The 16,148-nt window shown below is 49.3% G+C and overlaps 1 protein-coding gene and 1 long non-coding RNA gene across 2 annotated transcripts in view; both read left to right on the top strand.

The window, feature by feature from the left end:
- Window positions 1-1,664: 1,664 nt before the first annotated feature.
- LOC116871880 lies at window positions 1,665-8,213 on the top strand. Its single transcript, XR_004383545.1, has 3 exons — window positions 1,665-1,707; window positions 3,552-3,559; window positions 8,146-8,213. It is a non-coding gene; the product is annotated as an uncharacterized LOC116871880 (long non-coding RNA).
- Window positions 8,214-11,323: 3,110 nt separating this feature from the next.
- Window positions 11,324-16,148, top strand: part of ANKDD1A (ankyrin repeat and death domain containing 1A) — a 41,166-nt gene continuing 36,341 nt past the window's right edge. The window contains 2 exon segments of the mRNA XM_032864712.1: window positions 11,324-11,352; window positions 14,705-14,808. Coding sequence (XP_032720603.1) covers window positions 14,761-14,808 — 48 coding nt within the window. The 5' untranslated portion in view covers window positions 11,324-11,352; window positions 14,705-14,760.

Raw genomic sequence — 16,148 nt, 5'->3', positions numbered from 1 at the left:
ATTATGCTTTCCCTATCCCTGCCTCAGGACACTGCCCGTGGCGGAGTGGCCTTCTTAAAAGAGGTTGGAACGCAGACCCCAAGGGTCTCGGTGGCACCGTGGCCCAGGCCACGCGCTGCCTCACCTGCGGGCCCACAACTCCCGGGCATCCCCGCCCTCCTTCAGGCAAACACCTCTGGGACATCCGTGCTGCAGTATTCAAATGCACATTACCCTGACCGGCACCCATCGTCCGTCAATCGCCAAACTCTGAACAGCGTTGTTGTATCTTGGGCGCTCAGGCTGACGAAGGCCTGGGGCTCTCCGGGAGGTCCTTAGTGAAGAGGGAAGTCAGGGGAGTGGGAATTAAACTGGCAGCTCACCGCCGATACGGGGTCCTGACATCCCAGCAACTCTGCCGCCTTTCACCCCGCCCCCCAGGGGCCAAGTCCTTGACTGGCGGCCAACCACCCGCGCTGCGATTCTGGGGAAAACCTCACAAAACAGTAGCAGGAAGCCGGCGTAAGAACCAGCTCCGAGAGACTCGGAGGCTGCGGGCGGTCCCGCTTCTCCGCGAGGCTCCTCCGTGGCAGGCGGACCCAGCCAAGCTCAAGTCAGACTGGTGTCTGTAATTCCCCGCAGCTGGCTCTCACGCTCCTCCCGCCTCGGTCATGCTCGTGCGGGAGGTGGGGGCCGACTAAGGTGCGCACACCTGGGACAATTACGGTATTTACCGCCGGCAGCTCTTGGCCGGCTCTGGCTCCCCCGTGTGTCGACCGCAGGAACTCCAGTTGGGCCGAATGGAGAAGTTGCGCAGCTGGAGAAGCGGCTTGAGGGGCCGCCGCTTCCTTTCGCTCTCGTCTGGCTCCTCCAACCCCGAGTGCCTGCTTGCTCTGGTTTCTAAGGTTTCCCCCAAAGCGCTTTTCTTCCCGGCGAGCGAGCGCGCACACCTGCAGCCGGGGTGCCCTAGGGACTCACACGGCAGCGCCACGTGGACCACCCAGTTAGCCTTTTCAGAGAGGCATGCCGGGGTTCCACTCGCCTGTTTTCAGTGTGTCCTTGGGAGAGTCATTAACCTCTGCACTTCGCTTGCCTCCTCGGTAAAGTTGAGCTTAAATTTACTAGTTCTTGACTCACCCGGTTGTCCAGACGATTCAGTGGGATAGGTGGCAGGTAATAATTACCACCATAATGAGTCACTCGCTGTGTGCCAGGGACTGCTTTAGGCATTTTGAAAAGACGCTATAAAAAAGTATCACCCATAGATGAAGAAATTGAGATTTAGTGATTTGCCCAGAGTCACATGGCTGGAGAGTAGCAGAACGGCGACCAGACTCAGGAACATGAGTACACAAGGGATGGGAAGTGTGGGTGGGGTCCAAGGTTTGTATGTTTAGGGGGGTGCCCAGATGCCTGAAAAATAAAACAACCAGCCTTCATTAATCAATGCTTTTTTCCTCTAATGAATTATTCATCCCATTTTAGTATCATGCTTGCATGGGCAGGGAACTAAAAGACCATCCAGGCTGACTTCCTTGTGAAGATGGGGAGAGACTTCTCCGGGGTCACATGGCTGGGCAGAGCAAAACAGAGCTGGACCTCAGTCCTAGCCCTATGTTGGGGCTGCTTCCCCCTTTCCTTCTCCTGTGGGTAAGCAACACTCTAACTACCCACTCCGCACTGGCACTTCTCCAGGGGCTGCCCACTGGCCACTCCTGACCTTACTTGGTCAGAACCTTCTGCCATTTCCCTCCTTCTCCCTTCTCCAGGCATTCCAGGCCTCTCTCCCCTAAAGGACTAATGCTCTAAGCAGAGAGACCTGTGCAGCCTCTGGCTTCCAAGTGCTGACACATGACCAGTAAATATTTTGCCATTGTCTATGTGTATGTATCTTTTTTCCTTTTGTTAGAATGGGGCTAGCTGGGGAACCTGGGTGGCTCAGTTGATTAAGCAAGCATCTGCCTTGGGCTCAGGTCATGATCCCAGGGTCCAGGGATCAAGCCCTGCATCAGGCTCCCTGCTCTGCCGGGAGTCCGCTTCTTTCCCTCTGCCGTTCCCTCTGCTTGTGCTCTCTCACGCTTACTCTCTCTCACATAAATAAATAAATAAATAAATAAATAAATAAAATTTAAAAACGGGGGGGCTAGCTATGGTAGCTACACTTGTGGTGAGCATAGTTTTATAAATTGTATAAACTCGTCAGATTGAAATTAATGTAACATTGTGTGTCAGCTATCCTCAACTATACTCAACTATACAAAGAAAGAAAGAGAGAGAAAGGGGCTTATATATAAATATAACGAGTGATTCCCAGTGTCAACTTTGGGCATATGAATCATGGATGTATTTTTCCTTGTTTGTATTTTAAATTTTCTTTGGTAATGAACAAACATTACTTCATGAGTAAGACAAGAAATAAAAGTTGTTTCAAAATCCTTTCAAGAAAAAGGCCAACAATAATAAAGAAAATGAGCTAGAAACAAGAATAGATTGTTCTCAGGAAAAAAAATGAAAATGGTTTTTTAAAAATAGGCAAGATCGCTGACTTTGCTCGTAATGACAGAAATGCAAATTAAAATTACATACATGGGCTGCCTGCTCAGCAGGGAGTCTGTTTCTCCCTGTCCCTCTGTCCCTCCCCCGGTCATGCTCTCTCTCTCTGTCAAATAAATAAAATCTTTTATTTTAAGAGATAAAATAAAAGATTTATTTATTTGACAGACAGCACAAGTAGGCAGAGAGGCAGGCAGGGGGTGGGGGGAAGCAGGCTCCCCGCCAAGCAGAGAGCCTGATGCAGGACTCGATCCCAGGATCCTGGGATCACGACCTGAGCAAAAGGCAGTGGCTTAACCCACTGAGCCACTCAGGCACCCAAATAAAATCTTTTTAAAAAGTTATACCGAGGAGCACCTGGGTGGCTCAGTGGGTTAAGCCTCTGCCTTTGGCTTGGGTTGTGATTCCAGAGTCTTGGGATCAAGCCCCGCATTGGGCTCTCTGCTCAGCAGGGAGCCTGCTTCCCTTCCTCTCTCCCTCTGCCTGCCTCTCTGCCTACTTGTGATCTCTGTCAAATAAGTAAATAAAATCTTTAAAAAAAATAAAAATAAAAAGTTATACCGAGTTACCATTTTTTACCTATCAGATTGGCAAAAACCCGAGTTTGACAGGATGTCCTGTTGGGAGAGTTGTGAGGAAACAGGCACTCTCATATGTTGCTGATGGAGTGCAAAATAGTACAGATTCTTTGGAGGGCATTTGGCAATTGCTAGCAAAATCACATTTGCATTTACCCTTTAACACAGCAACCCCGCTTCTAAGAATAGATCCCATAGATGCAGTGGTTAAAAAAAAAGAAAGCCAAATGATACATGCACGAGGCTATTCATTGTAACTCTACTGTAATAGCCAAAGATTGGAAATAGGGCAGGTGGCCATCAGAAGGTACTGGTTGGCTAAGCCACACAATGGAGGACTCTGAGGCGGCAAAAGGAACAAGGAAGATCACAACAGACCATTGCAGAGAGATCACCTGGGTGGGTTTTTCGGTGGGTAAAGGATGTGGGTGTCCACAGTAGGCAAATCTGTAGAGATAGAGGGTAGAGTAGTGGTTGCCTGGGGCTCTGGTGGTGACAGAGGTGGGGACAGTGAGAGCTAAAAGGTATGGGGTTTCTTTTTTTGGTGATGAAAATGTTCTAAAATTCAATGGTGATGAGAATACAACCCTGAACAATACTAAAACCCACTGAATTGTATACTTAACTGCGTGGATTGTATGGTGTGTTATATCTCAAACTTGTCCAAAAAAAGGCAAAGTGAGACAACTGTGTATAATATGCTATTGTAGGAAAGGGAAAGTATATATCTATGTCATGTCACATATACATATATATGATTTATTTTATTTTTTTTAAAGATTTTATTTATTTATTTGACAGAGAAAGATCACAAGTAGACAGAGAGGCAGGCAGAGAAAGAGAGGGAAACAGCCTCCCTGCTGAGCAGAGAGCCCGATGCGGGACTCGATCCCAGGACCCTGAGATCATGACCTGAGCCGAAGGCAGAGGCTTAACCCACTGAGCCACCCAGGCACCCCATATATATGATTTAAATTAAACAATATAAGGGTAAGCAACAACAACAGAAAAGGTTATTGTGTTGGTCAGGATTCAATTAGAGAGCAGAATCACTCTGAGATTACAGGATGGGGGCTTTATCATAGCAATGGGCTTTGCACGATTGTGGAAGGAGCTGGTGAAGACAGTGACTGCAAGGGGAGTTGGGGAATCAGAGGAGTCAGTAGCCCGTCTGTCTGAGAAACCCAGTATGTCTAGCTGCCCAAATGGATCCACAGCGGAAGCTGCAGGGGCCTCTGTTGGAAGCTGTGTCCTCTACATAGAGGATGCCCCTGGGTCTGCCTCTGAGCATCAGTGGTAGCCAGGGGCTGCTTTGGTCAGTAGGATCATCAGAGGGGAAGAAAAGCTAGATGTGAATGAAGGAGAGCAAGAACCAGCTGGAAACTGCTGGGCTATGACAACTGATCGTGACAACCTTCAGAGACTTGACTTTGAGACTATAAATATTTTACATAATCATTAAACAAAATTAACATTTAAAAAAGCAAAAGTGAAACAAACTTATGATTTTTTTTCCCCCAAACCTATGCTATGTTGAGTTGAGGGCATAACCACACAGATAGGAACTATCCCAAGTGACCTCAAAACAGTAATGTGATTATAAGCCCCTAGTGGGATATATCCAAATGACAAGAAAATCCTTTTTATTTTTAAGTAGGCTTCACGCCTATCATGGAGCCCAACATGAGGCTTGAACTCAAGACCCTGAGATCAAGACCTGACCTGGGATCAAGAGTCAGACCGACTGAGCCACCCAGGCACGCTCCCTCTGCCCCCTTTTCAAGTAAACCCTTCACTCAACATGGGGCTGAAACTCACAACCCTGAGATCATGAGCTGCACGCTCTATGGACTGAGCCAGCGAGGGGCCCCAACAAGACAAACTTTTAAAAATACTTCAACAGTGTTCAGGAATCATATTGTTGGTTTTTATGTTGGAATTGTTATTCTGAAACTTTTGTGAGTATATTGTGGTTAAAGTGAATGACGAATTATGTTGCCATCACTGAGAAGTGGGACTTCCAACATAGGAGAAAGAAAACACAGATGTAATTTTGATAACGTTAGGTAAAAACCCTGTTGTCTTGAATTTGAGCTTATATTCATTCAGTCATGAGTATGAACTAGTGATGCATTTTATCAGGAAACAAACAAATGAGACATTTCCTAGCTCTATCCACTGGAAGTTCCTAGAAATAAGACCAACCCAGTAGCAATGATCATGCCTAGTGCCCAGACTGTGGCCTCTCAATATCTTTCCCACTAAAAGGACCCAAGACTTCTTGGGTCTAGAAATGGCTGATTCTATGTCTGGGGCTGGGAATGGGCTGGATCAATCTGGAGTATCTTGTCACACCAGAAGCAGGGAAGCTGTTAAAGACTACTGTGGTTGAGACAAAAAGGTTTAGGCTCCGGTTTGGCCAAAGAGGACATAATTTGAGCATCAATAAGGAAAATAACTTCAGAGGATTAAACACAGTGAATATGGGCAAATATGAATTTACTTCAATATAATGCAGGGGAGAGAAGGATGTTAACTAGGACAGTTAACAGCTGAACCTGGATGATAGGTATACGGGGTTCATCATATTATTTGCTCTACTTTTATGTATATTTGAAATTTCTATAGTATTCTTCTTTTTTTTTTTTTACAAAATTCCTGTCTCTTAGATAAGGCAAATATGGCAAAATTATATGTGATGCTATTCTTTCAACTTTTCTGTAGATTTTTTTTTTAAAGATTTTATTTATTTATTTGACAGAGATCACAGGTAGGCAGTGAGGCAGGCAGAGAGAGAGGAGGAAGCAGGTTCCCTGCTGAGCAGAGAGCCCGATGTGGGGCTCGATCCCAGGACCCTGGGATCATGACCTGAGCCGAAGGCAGAGGCTTTAACCCACTGAGCCACCCAGGCGCCCCAACTTTTCTGTAGATTTGAAATTTTTCTAAGTAAAATATTAAGAGAAAAAAAAAATCTGTCTTGATACTTTTGCCTCAGCAAGAAGCCTCAAATCTCAGACCCAGGGTCCAACGCCTTGGAAAATAATGCAAGTCTTTTTTTTTTTTTTTTTTTTAAAGTAAAAGGGATTCAGGAAAGTTCAGATTGTTAAAAAAAAAAACACAACAACAAAAAAACGGGGCGCCTGGGTGGCTCTGCGGGTTAAGCCTCTGCCTTCGGCTCAGGTCATGATCCCAGGGTCCTGGGATTGAGACGGGCATCGGGCTCTCTGCTCAGCAAGGAGCCTGCTTCCCTTCCTCTCTCTGCCTGTCTCTCTCCCTACTTGTGATCTCTGTCTGTCAAATAAATAAATAAATAAATAAATCTTTAAAAAACAAAAAACAAAAAACATAGGCCCAAGATGGTGTCACTTATGCTCAGCCAAGTAACCAAACAGCAGCTGAATACCTAACCTAAGTGCAGTTTCAACCTCCCCCAGAAACATAGTCTCTGTTAAGTCAGTCAGGGATTTTCTGGTCAGCAACAATGAGGTAATCTGTCACGTGAGCCCTCTCCTTGCCTCCAACAACCCTTTCTTTTTTTTTTTTTTTTTTAAGATTTTATTTATTTATTTATTTGACAGAGAGATCACAAGCAGGCAGAGAGGCAGGCAGAGAGAGGAGGAAGCAGGCTCCCCGCTGAGCAGAGAGCCCAATGCGGGGCTCGATCCCAGGACTCGGAGATCATGACCTGAAGGCAGCGGCTTAACCCACTGAGCCACCCAGGCGCCCCCCAACAACCCTTTCTTTTACGAGTAACTTCCTTGTCCCACCCTCCTTCCTGTAAAAATGACAGACAAAGCACATGTCTCCCTTCATTGATGGAAGCCCTGAACATGTAGGTTTGAAGTTCCAAGTGGTCCTTGCAAGGAGTCCAGATACCGTTAGATTTTCCTCCTAGCTCTGACCTTGCTGGTTTTGGGGACTGCTCCATTTGGTGCTCTGGGACCATAACATTTCTCTCAGTTCCAAAAAGCTACTCAAAATGGAGCCCAAGGTCTGAGTTGTGAGGCAGCTCCCTGAGGCAAAAGAATCAAGACAAAGACATGATTTTCTCTCTCTCTCTTCTTTTTCTTTTTTTAAACAATTTTATGTATCTATTAGAGAGAGAGAGAGAGATCACGAGCAGGGGGGAAGGGAAGAGGGAGAAGCAGACTCCCCGCCCAGCATGGAGTCCAATGTGGGATTCCATCCCAAGACCCTGGGATCATGACCTGAGGCCGAAAGCAGAAGAGGCTTAACCTCCTGAGCCACCCAGATGCCCCGATTTTTTTTTCTCTTAATTTTTACTTAGAAAAATTTCAAATCTACAGAAAAGTTGAAAGAATAGTACCATATATTAATATTTTACCATAGCTGCCTTATCTAAGAGATAAGAATTTTGTAAAAAAAAATTACTGTAGGGGCGCCTGGGTGGCTCAGTGGGTTAAGCCTCTGCCTTCAGCTCAGGTCATGATCCCAGGGTCCTGGGCTCGAGCCCCGAATCAGGCTCTCTACTCGGCAGGGAGCCTGCTTCCTCCTCTCTCTCTCTCTCTGCCTGCCTCTCTGCCTACTTGTGATCTCTGCCAAATAAAATAAATAATTTTTTTTAATTACTGTAGAAAATTTCAAATATACATAAATGTAGAGCAAATAATATGATGAACTCCATGCTAGTCTGGTGTTCCGTTTGAGTATGAAATGATGAGCAATGAACTCTGAATAGGAATAGGGAGACCCAGTGTTACTTGTGTGTCCCAGAGTTACAGATTGTGACTGCTCAGGAGGCAAAGGCTGCTCAGAACTAACACTGGAAGATGCACACTTAAGCCAGTCCAAAAATGACAAAGAACTAATTGTGGAAAAGGAAATGGCAAGTGCAAAGATCCTGAGGCAGGTCAGGGAAAATTTCATTCTGCTGAAAGGAATTTAGCATGTTTAATTTTATTGTTTTTTCCTCCCCTAGGGAAAGAGGGCTTCAGCTACCTTCATTTGACTCAATCTGTTCTTGATTGATTGATTTGTTGATTAGGTTCTTCTTATCTCTTAACTCAGGCAAAAGACCCTGCGGGCAAAGCATCCTGTGACAGGAACCAAAACTACCACCCCCTCAAGCAATAAGGACTGCCCCTATGCCTGCAAGACTCCATGACCCCACAACAGTGACTGACCTGACCTTTACCGCCCACCTGCATGTACCCACTGACTTTTGCCCCACATTTTCCTTATTTAAACTTACAAGTATTCTCAGCACTTAGAGATGGTCTGTGGGATGCTGGCCTGTGGTCTTCTGGGTGTTGGCCTCACGGAAATTAATTCCTTTCTGGTTTCATCCTCAGTCATTTCTCTGCCTCTGGATTTTGTCAGTGGCCAGGGGATGAATCTGGTCTGCTTGGGACCCCTGGAGTCAGGTGCCCTCCGACCCTTGGGCCCCAGCTACATGAGGACTGAAAAAAAAAAAAAAGACATTTGAAATGATGTGCATCATTACTAAGCTAAATAGAGATCATAAATGAGTGTAATTGACATTATTTTTCCACAGTCAAACCAAGTTTTCTATCACTTTGATATTTCTTCATTGTTTCTAGTAGATGTTAAGGTCAATCACGTCCCTCTGTCACACACACTCATACAGGTCCTGTAACCACCTCACATGCCCTACGCCAAGCCCCAGCACTAGGCTCTCAGGCTCTCTCTCCATCTCTGTCGACTGTGATGGTCTCTGATTTACCTCTTCTGTCCCCCAACCCCACAGTCCCTAATGCTAAAGGGATGGAAGCAGCATGTGTGTGTGGAACTGTCTTCTTTGAGAATGACCTGGGGAACATCAGAGTGAGCCAGCGAGTGAGTAAGGGTGTGTGTGTCGGGGGCGGGGTGAGATTGAGGGCTGGAGAAGCAGGGTGAAAGTGGGCTCTGCATACCATCAGGGACAGGAAAAAGGCAGAGCCAGGGTTTGGTTCCCCCAGCTACCTCCCTCCAAATATCCCCCCAAGATAGAGTGGTATGAACACCTAAGGCTCTGGGGCCTTGTCCAAAGCAGCCCATCAGATTTTGCATCTTACTCCCTTGTTCATTGAACCATGGTAGTTTTAATAAAAATGCAACTTTTCTACCCTTTCCCAGTCATCATGTGAAATTTAAATCCCGACTATGGCTTCCTGTGCCCTTCATTCTCACTGTGTATCCCAAGATATGAGTATCCTAGTTGAGATGCAAAAAGCAGCAGCCACTTCATTCTGCCAGCCCAGAGCTATGGCTATCGCTGACGGCAAGTGGGCAGGTGTGCCAACCACCCGCTCCCTGGCACCTCTGCATCCATCCGGGAGGCCAGGGCTTAGAGAGAGAAACTGCCTGATGCCTGTGGCTTTGACTCCATCAGAGTCCTTTCCGCCTGCCGGATGCTCAAGTTCTGGCTCTTGAATCAGATCACCTTGAATGAGAAGCCTGGCTCTGCCCCTTACCCATGTGAGTAGGGAGAATTATTTACTCTCTTGTGCTTCAGTTCAGTCTCCATAATATGGTGATGCCCATTTCACATAGGGTGGTTTGAGGCACAAAATGAGATAATTCACACAAAGTGCTTAGCTTGAAGCTCACTAAGTGTTGGCTATTATCATTGTGTTATTTTTTTCAAAGGCCATCCCAAATACTTCCTCCTCCAGGAAGACTCTTTGAACTTACAATAATGACTGAAAATTATTACCAGAGAACTAGTAATAGTTCCTTGTCTTGGGGTAGAGATGTCTGGGACTCCAGGATCCCTAAATCTAAAGGGCCATAAATGCCTTCAAGCCAAAAAGGCAAAGCAGAGAAGACATGGACAGCCCCCAGGGGTCTGAAGTGCAACCCATTCTGATATGTTTAATGTGTATCTTTTTGTTTGTGTCTTTGCAATCCCTATTGTCTTATGTGTATGCATTTATTGATATTGTGTTATAGGTCTCACTGGGTTGTACTTTTTCAGCTCAGCATTGGGTGTTTAAATCTGTGTTGTGAACACACCTGGTTGTAGAAGGTGCTTTTAGGTAACAGGCTTGAGCAAGGCCAAAGGGCCCGCAAAGACCACAAGGCTGAATATAGACAGGCTCATTAAGTGACCCACCTCCAAATAGCCCTAAGGCATCAATGTGCTACTTAAAACCAGGCGCAATTACCAAAAAAGGGAAAACTTCTGTATGTCCCCATACTTCCTCACTCCGCCCTATAACTATAGTCCCTTGCCACCACATGTGGCCCTCTCCCCTTTATTGTCCTTGCAATGTATCCAATAAAGTTCTCTCTATTTTGTTCTGCCTTGGTGAATTCTTTCAGGGCCTGCGTCCCCAGCCCCCACCCAGTCCCCAAGCTGCATCCGGGTTCCTCATTTCTCTAGCTGCATAGTCCCACACTTTACCCACTCACTCCCTCAGCGCAGAAGCTCAAGTCACCTCCAACTTCCAGCCACCACGAAACAATGCAGCAAGGAATGTCCTTTTACATGTCCTTTTCCGAGACTGGAAGGGAAAAGCTGCATTCTAGGGTCAAAGTTCGCCGTGTTTAGTTTCCCTCACGACTACAGGACTGTTTTCCAGAATGGCTGCCCCAGGCCACTCCCACCATCAGTCCACCTGGCTGTGACAGCTTCTCGCTGCTGCCAAGGTTTGGAATTATCTAGCTTTCTGATTTTGCCAGTCTAATTGGGGTGATACCTCATTGTCATTTTAACTTGTATTTTTCTGATCGTGAATAAATCTGCCCATCTCTTCATATGCTTACAGACTTGCTGGGGTGTCTGTGGAGTCTGACTTTCAGTGTCTGGTGGCAGCTGAGCAGGCGCCTGAGTGCCGAGGATGGGGCCTGCAGGAGGCCTTACACGAAAGTCCAGGGCCGAGGAGGCAGGGACAGCTCCTGGCGCAGACACGCCCACGGGGACCTGCGGAGCCCGGAGTGGCCCCGCTCCGCTGGCCTCCCGTGTGAAAGGCGCGGAGCCGTGGGCAGGTCGAGGGAGCCAGAGGAGGCACCTGCATTCTGGTTCGGGATGTGGGGAGAGGCCGCAGCAGCTGCGCCCACGTCGTGCTCCAGGGCCCAGGCAGGACCGAAAGCTCTGGAGAGGCGGCTGCCGCGCGCACCCCCGCACTCCCGGTAGCCCCCGCGCCGGGACCCCTGCTCAGCGCCCCCACCCCTCGGCTCGCGGCGCCGCGCCCACGCGGACACGCGGCGGGGCAGAAGCGCGCGCCCGGGCTGCGGAACGGCTGCAGGGAGGAGCCCCCGGCGTGGGAGACCGACGGCCGTGAGCCGGCCGCGCCGTGGGGTCTGGGGGCGGGCGCGGGCAGAGCCCAGAGGAATCCCGCACGCCCGCGGGGGTGCGGGAACCCGCGATTGGCACTGTCCGCGCGGCCACCTCGGTCGTGGGCTTCTTTGTGGCGTCCAGAGGAACGCGCACGGGGCCAGGGGGACACTGGCCGCGCGTCCGGGACTCGGCGGCGCCACGGGTCTGAGGAGCAGGGAGCTGCCGCCGCCACGGAGACATTAGCTAGAGGTTTATGCGAATGAGAAGGTCATGCGATCCTGTATTGAGTACTTAGTTTGTGTGCTAGGCCGAGCCAGGACAGGGATGCTATTTGATCTTCACAGACGCCCTGCGGGTTGGATCTATTGTTATGGCCATTTTGCAGAAAAGAAAGCCGAGGCACAGGATGGTTAAATAAGTTACCCAAGGTCACACAGCCTTTAAGTGGTAGAAACGCTGAAGGCCCCTGCCCTCCCAGAATGCTGGGGTTGGGTAGGGGAATGAAGACTCTACCGCATGGGGAAACTGAAAACCAGAGGAGCTGTGACGTGCAGCAGGTGGGATGAGCTCACTGCACAGCATTCCTCACGGAGTGTGCTCAGTGCCAGGGCCTCTAGGCCGGGTAGCGGCATCCCTGTGGGCATCAGCCGACCTGAGAGGCTTTGGCTGCACTCCCTGGGAGACAGGGAGGAGGACTGGGCTAGTGTCCTCCCTGGGATGGGTGGGGGTCGGTGAGGGGCTCTATAGAGGTGCTGTTTCAAAGGGTGCAGGGTTCTTCCTGGGTCAGAGGATGACTTGAGTGACCCTTAAAGAATGTGCAGCCATGGAGTATTGGGATGTGTGGGAGGGAATTCTGGGCAGAGGAGGCAGCATGGGAAAGGTCTCCAAGGCCAGAGCACAGTGTGTATTTGATGTGGACAGAAAGAGGATGCATGGGTTGAGGTGGATGGAAGGGATGAGATTATGCCTGTTTCACTGGTGCCTTGCAGGGTCTGCTTGCTCTCACTCACACTCAGTGCCTGTTTGCCAACACAAACCAGGCCACTTCCAGGTTTCAGCTAAGAGAAAGGGAATCAGAGCTGGAAGGGATCTCTACAGATGATTTTCTTCACCTTCCTGCAGTTTTACAGCTGAAGAAACCGAGGCCTCCAAGGGGTACATGGCTAGCCTGGGATCCTACTGCTAGAAAGTGGCACAGTGGGTACCAGAATCCCCGCTTCTCTAAGCTCACACCTGAAGTGGAGCTCTTTTCCCGAACCTGGATCATGGTGTTGTTCAACCAAGAAGTTCAGGAAGGAACCTGAAGGTATTTGAGATCCGAGAGGGGTTCTTCCAGTAGAGCCCTCTCCTCCCCTATAGGAAAGGCACCCTCTTTAGAGGTGAGAAAGGGCGGAGCTTGCAATGGAGACCGCATTTGGAAGGTAGTGTTTTCTCCCTCCCCTGAAATATTGACCTGAAGCTGCCTCCCCCTCAGTGCCTCCTTCCCACCATTTACCTGAGCTTGTGGTTTGATTTTCCAGGGGAACTAATGAGTCTTAACTGGGACAGCATCTTACAGTTGAAAGGCCCCTGAAGAGATTTAATGATTTGTATGTCATTCATTCATTCATTCATTCAACAGATGTGTGCCAAGGCCCGAATTTGGGGATACAGCAGTTAACAAATCAGACAAAAATCTCCCCTGTCATGGCTTATATGGGGTGGGGGGAAGACAGTGAACCTAGTAAGTATGTAGGTATAGCATATGTCTGTGGTAAGGGGTGCTATGGAGAAAAAGAATGCAGGGAGGTGGCTTGGGAGGGTGCTTTCCTTGGTTGGGATTTCTTGGACCCTGAATTGAAGGAAGCCCCAGCTGGAGGGACACCAGAATGTATTCTCTGACCCTTTACCTTACAGGATTCATAGTGATGATGATGTTGGCACTATTTGCTAGATATCATGGTAGGGGCTTTTCATATCTTATATCTAATCATTACTATAACCCTACAGGGCAGCTCACATTCCCCATTTTGCAGATGAGGGAACTGAGCCACAGGATAATTAAATCACAAGGCCTGGAGACCTGGAAGTGACTCGCCAGAGTTGAACCTAGGGCCATGTGATTGCTCTGGGCCAGCAGCTCCCGAAGACCCGAGGTTGTATCTGTAAGGCCCCGAAAAACCCAAGACCCTCTCCCATATCTGGAAAGCATATCTGGAAAATGGATGGCAGGCCTGTCTGTCACCTGAGCTCATTCTAGCCTTCCCTGCCCAAACACTGGACACGTCTCCTTAGATATACAAAGGGGCTGGATCTGGACATTCACATTGGACCAGACACACAGGATGTGGGTTTGGCAGCAATCAGACCATAGATTATCTGTCCTGTAATGACCATGCAAAGGTCCAGCAAATATTTGTGCCTTGTGCTAGTGTGTCTAAACCTTTCTGGAGGAGGGACGGGTATCTATTAGTCTGCTATGTGTCACTCATGGAAAGAGAGTTTTATGGATCCCTCCCTGCTGTGAGCTGTAGGTGGGTCAGCAAAGGTCAGATGTGGCCAAGGTCACCAAGGAGTTTGCGGTCCAGCCAAGGACACCAGACATGCTCACAAGCCAAGAGCAGTCAGGATGATGGCAGTGTGGGGGTCTGGTAAGATGAGCCCAGGATTCACCAGGCCTGAGTCCTCCTGGCCTGGCCACCACCCTCTGAACCCACCACTGCCCCTGGCAGACCTCAGAGCTCTCTATAGTCTGAGGTAATGATGCAGTGTTGAGGCAAGGGGAACCCTGAGAGAGGCAAATCAGGGTGGGCCACAGAGCTGTGTGTGGGAGGTGATGGCTGGTCAGGATTGGGGATGAAGGGAGAGGAGATGGAGGGACAAGGACAAAGAAGCCAGGTGAGCGTGCCTCTGGCCTTGCCCGAGCCTGATGAAGTAGGTGGCTCAGTACCTCCTGGCTGCCTTCTTCACTGGACACAGCCAGAGGAAAAGTAGTTATCAACTCCAGTGGGAATGAATTCCATCCCTTCCTTAAGAGCTGCTCTTGGGGTCATGAAAACTGGATGATTGGGGACCTCTGAGGGCCGTGACAGGCACACACCTGGCTCCCGTGGACAGTCTTGCTGTCTCATCTTTAGGGTTTTGCTAAGTCCTGGTTGTGTGGACTTGGGGTGAATTAGTGAAGAAAAGCAGCTTGTCTGGGGAAGTCCCTAACATCCAAAGAGAGGAGCAGCATCTCCACCTGGAGTCCGAGTCCGAGCTGGAAGAACCCCTGCCTGGGAAACATTCCCGGCAGGGAGGAGCTGTTCACCCCTCCTTCTCACGCCGTGTGAGGACCCTGCCCCTCATCCCTCGTCCCCTTTTCTGCCCTTAGTGCTTCCTGTGGAGAGGCAGCTCCATGAGGCCGCCCGGCGGAACAACATCAGGAGGATGAAGGAACTGATGGAGAGGAGAGTCCACGTCAAGGCCAGAAACCACGTTCGTAAAGGGGCTCTTCCCAATCGGGAGGCTTGGATAGGGATAGTGCCTGCCACAGTGATCGCAGTGACAATTCCACACGGGAGAAACAGTTCATGGAGCCCAAGGCAGAAGTGTTTGCATGTTTTAACTTGGGGGAGGCTCAGATTGTCCACATTGTCTCAAGGCCTTAGCGGTCTTACCTGAGGTCAGGGTTAGGCTTCCCAGCTGGGCTTGGGCAATTTGAGATCTCATACTCTTAACTCCTGTCACCCATCTGAAAGGCACACCCAAGGAACAAAGATTAGAGTCAGGAGGGCAGGGGGTTGAAGGCCAGGACAGACAAATGGACAGAGAGGGGCAGAAGCCTGGAGGAACAAAGATGGAGTGGTGCCCGTGGTTAGAAGTCCAGGAGTCCAAGACTATGAGAGACAAGACCAAGAGAGGCTGAGCATGTGTAAGGAAGCAATTTAGTTCAGTTTTCTGAGCACCCACTGAGTGTGTAAAACTGTTGTGGGCCTAGGAAATCCCCAGGGGCTCAAAGACCAGGTAGGGAGACCTAGCCCATGGATCAGGCCGCAGGGCAGGAGGGCAAGGGGTGGTCCTCATGCTGGAGGAGGAGGCAGGGAGAAAAGCCATTCCTTCTGATGGGGGCGGGGGGGCGCGGGTTGGGGGGAGACATTGGTGAGAGGCCCAGATGCCCTGCAGGGTAGCTTCTCTCTTCCTTGGGCTTCTGGGTGCCAGGCTTGTCTTAGAGGAGATGCTGGCCTGGGTGGGAGGTCAGTGGAGGCTGAAGGGGTTGGATGGAGGATTCCTGACTGTAGCAGAGGCTGCTCTGTATGGGGTGACATGACAGGTGTGTGACCTGGGTCTTCGGAGCCTGTCCAGGGCTCAGTAATAGTAACGGGAATTCTCAGGTGCATCTGGTGCGGTTTGGTTTTCAGAGCACTCCGCCACCTGTTTCCTGGTGGTCCTCCCTCAGCCCTGGAGAGGTGGGGGAGGCAGGAAGTGTCGGTCCTATTTGTAGATCAAGACAGGCACAGATGAGTATAGCAAGTCACTATACAAAACCGCGTTTTATTCATAACTGGAGCCCCAGTCTCCACTGGACAAACACTTGCACGGAAACAGGGACTTGTAGGATGACAGGATACTAAGGCCAGATCCATTCATTCATCCGTTCATTCATTCATTCATTCATTCGGTCAGTCAGTTATGCTAAAGGGCTTCCCCTGGGTCGACACTGTGCTAGGTGCTGGGGCCAAGCAGAGCCCACAGCAGATGTGGTTCCTGCGCTCTTGGAGCTGACTGTCTGGTTGGGGAGAAGACACAGTGAACAGAGTCTCACAAGCAGTTCATTC

This window comes from Lontra canadensis, unplaced genomic scaffold (assembly GCF_010015895.1).
Source record: "Lontra canadensis isolate GAN:19392208 unplaced genomic scaffold, GSC_riverotter_1.0 scaffold28, whole genome shotgun sequence".
Taxonomy (NCBI): domain Eukaryota; kingdom Metazoa; phylum Chordata; class Mammalia; order Carnivora; family Mustelidae; genus Lontra; species Lontra canadensis.
Note: the sequence above shows the minus strand (reverse complement) of the source record. Positions and strands in the feature narration are given on the sequence as shown.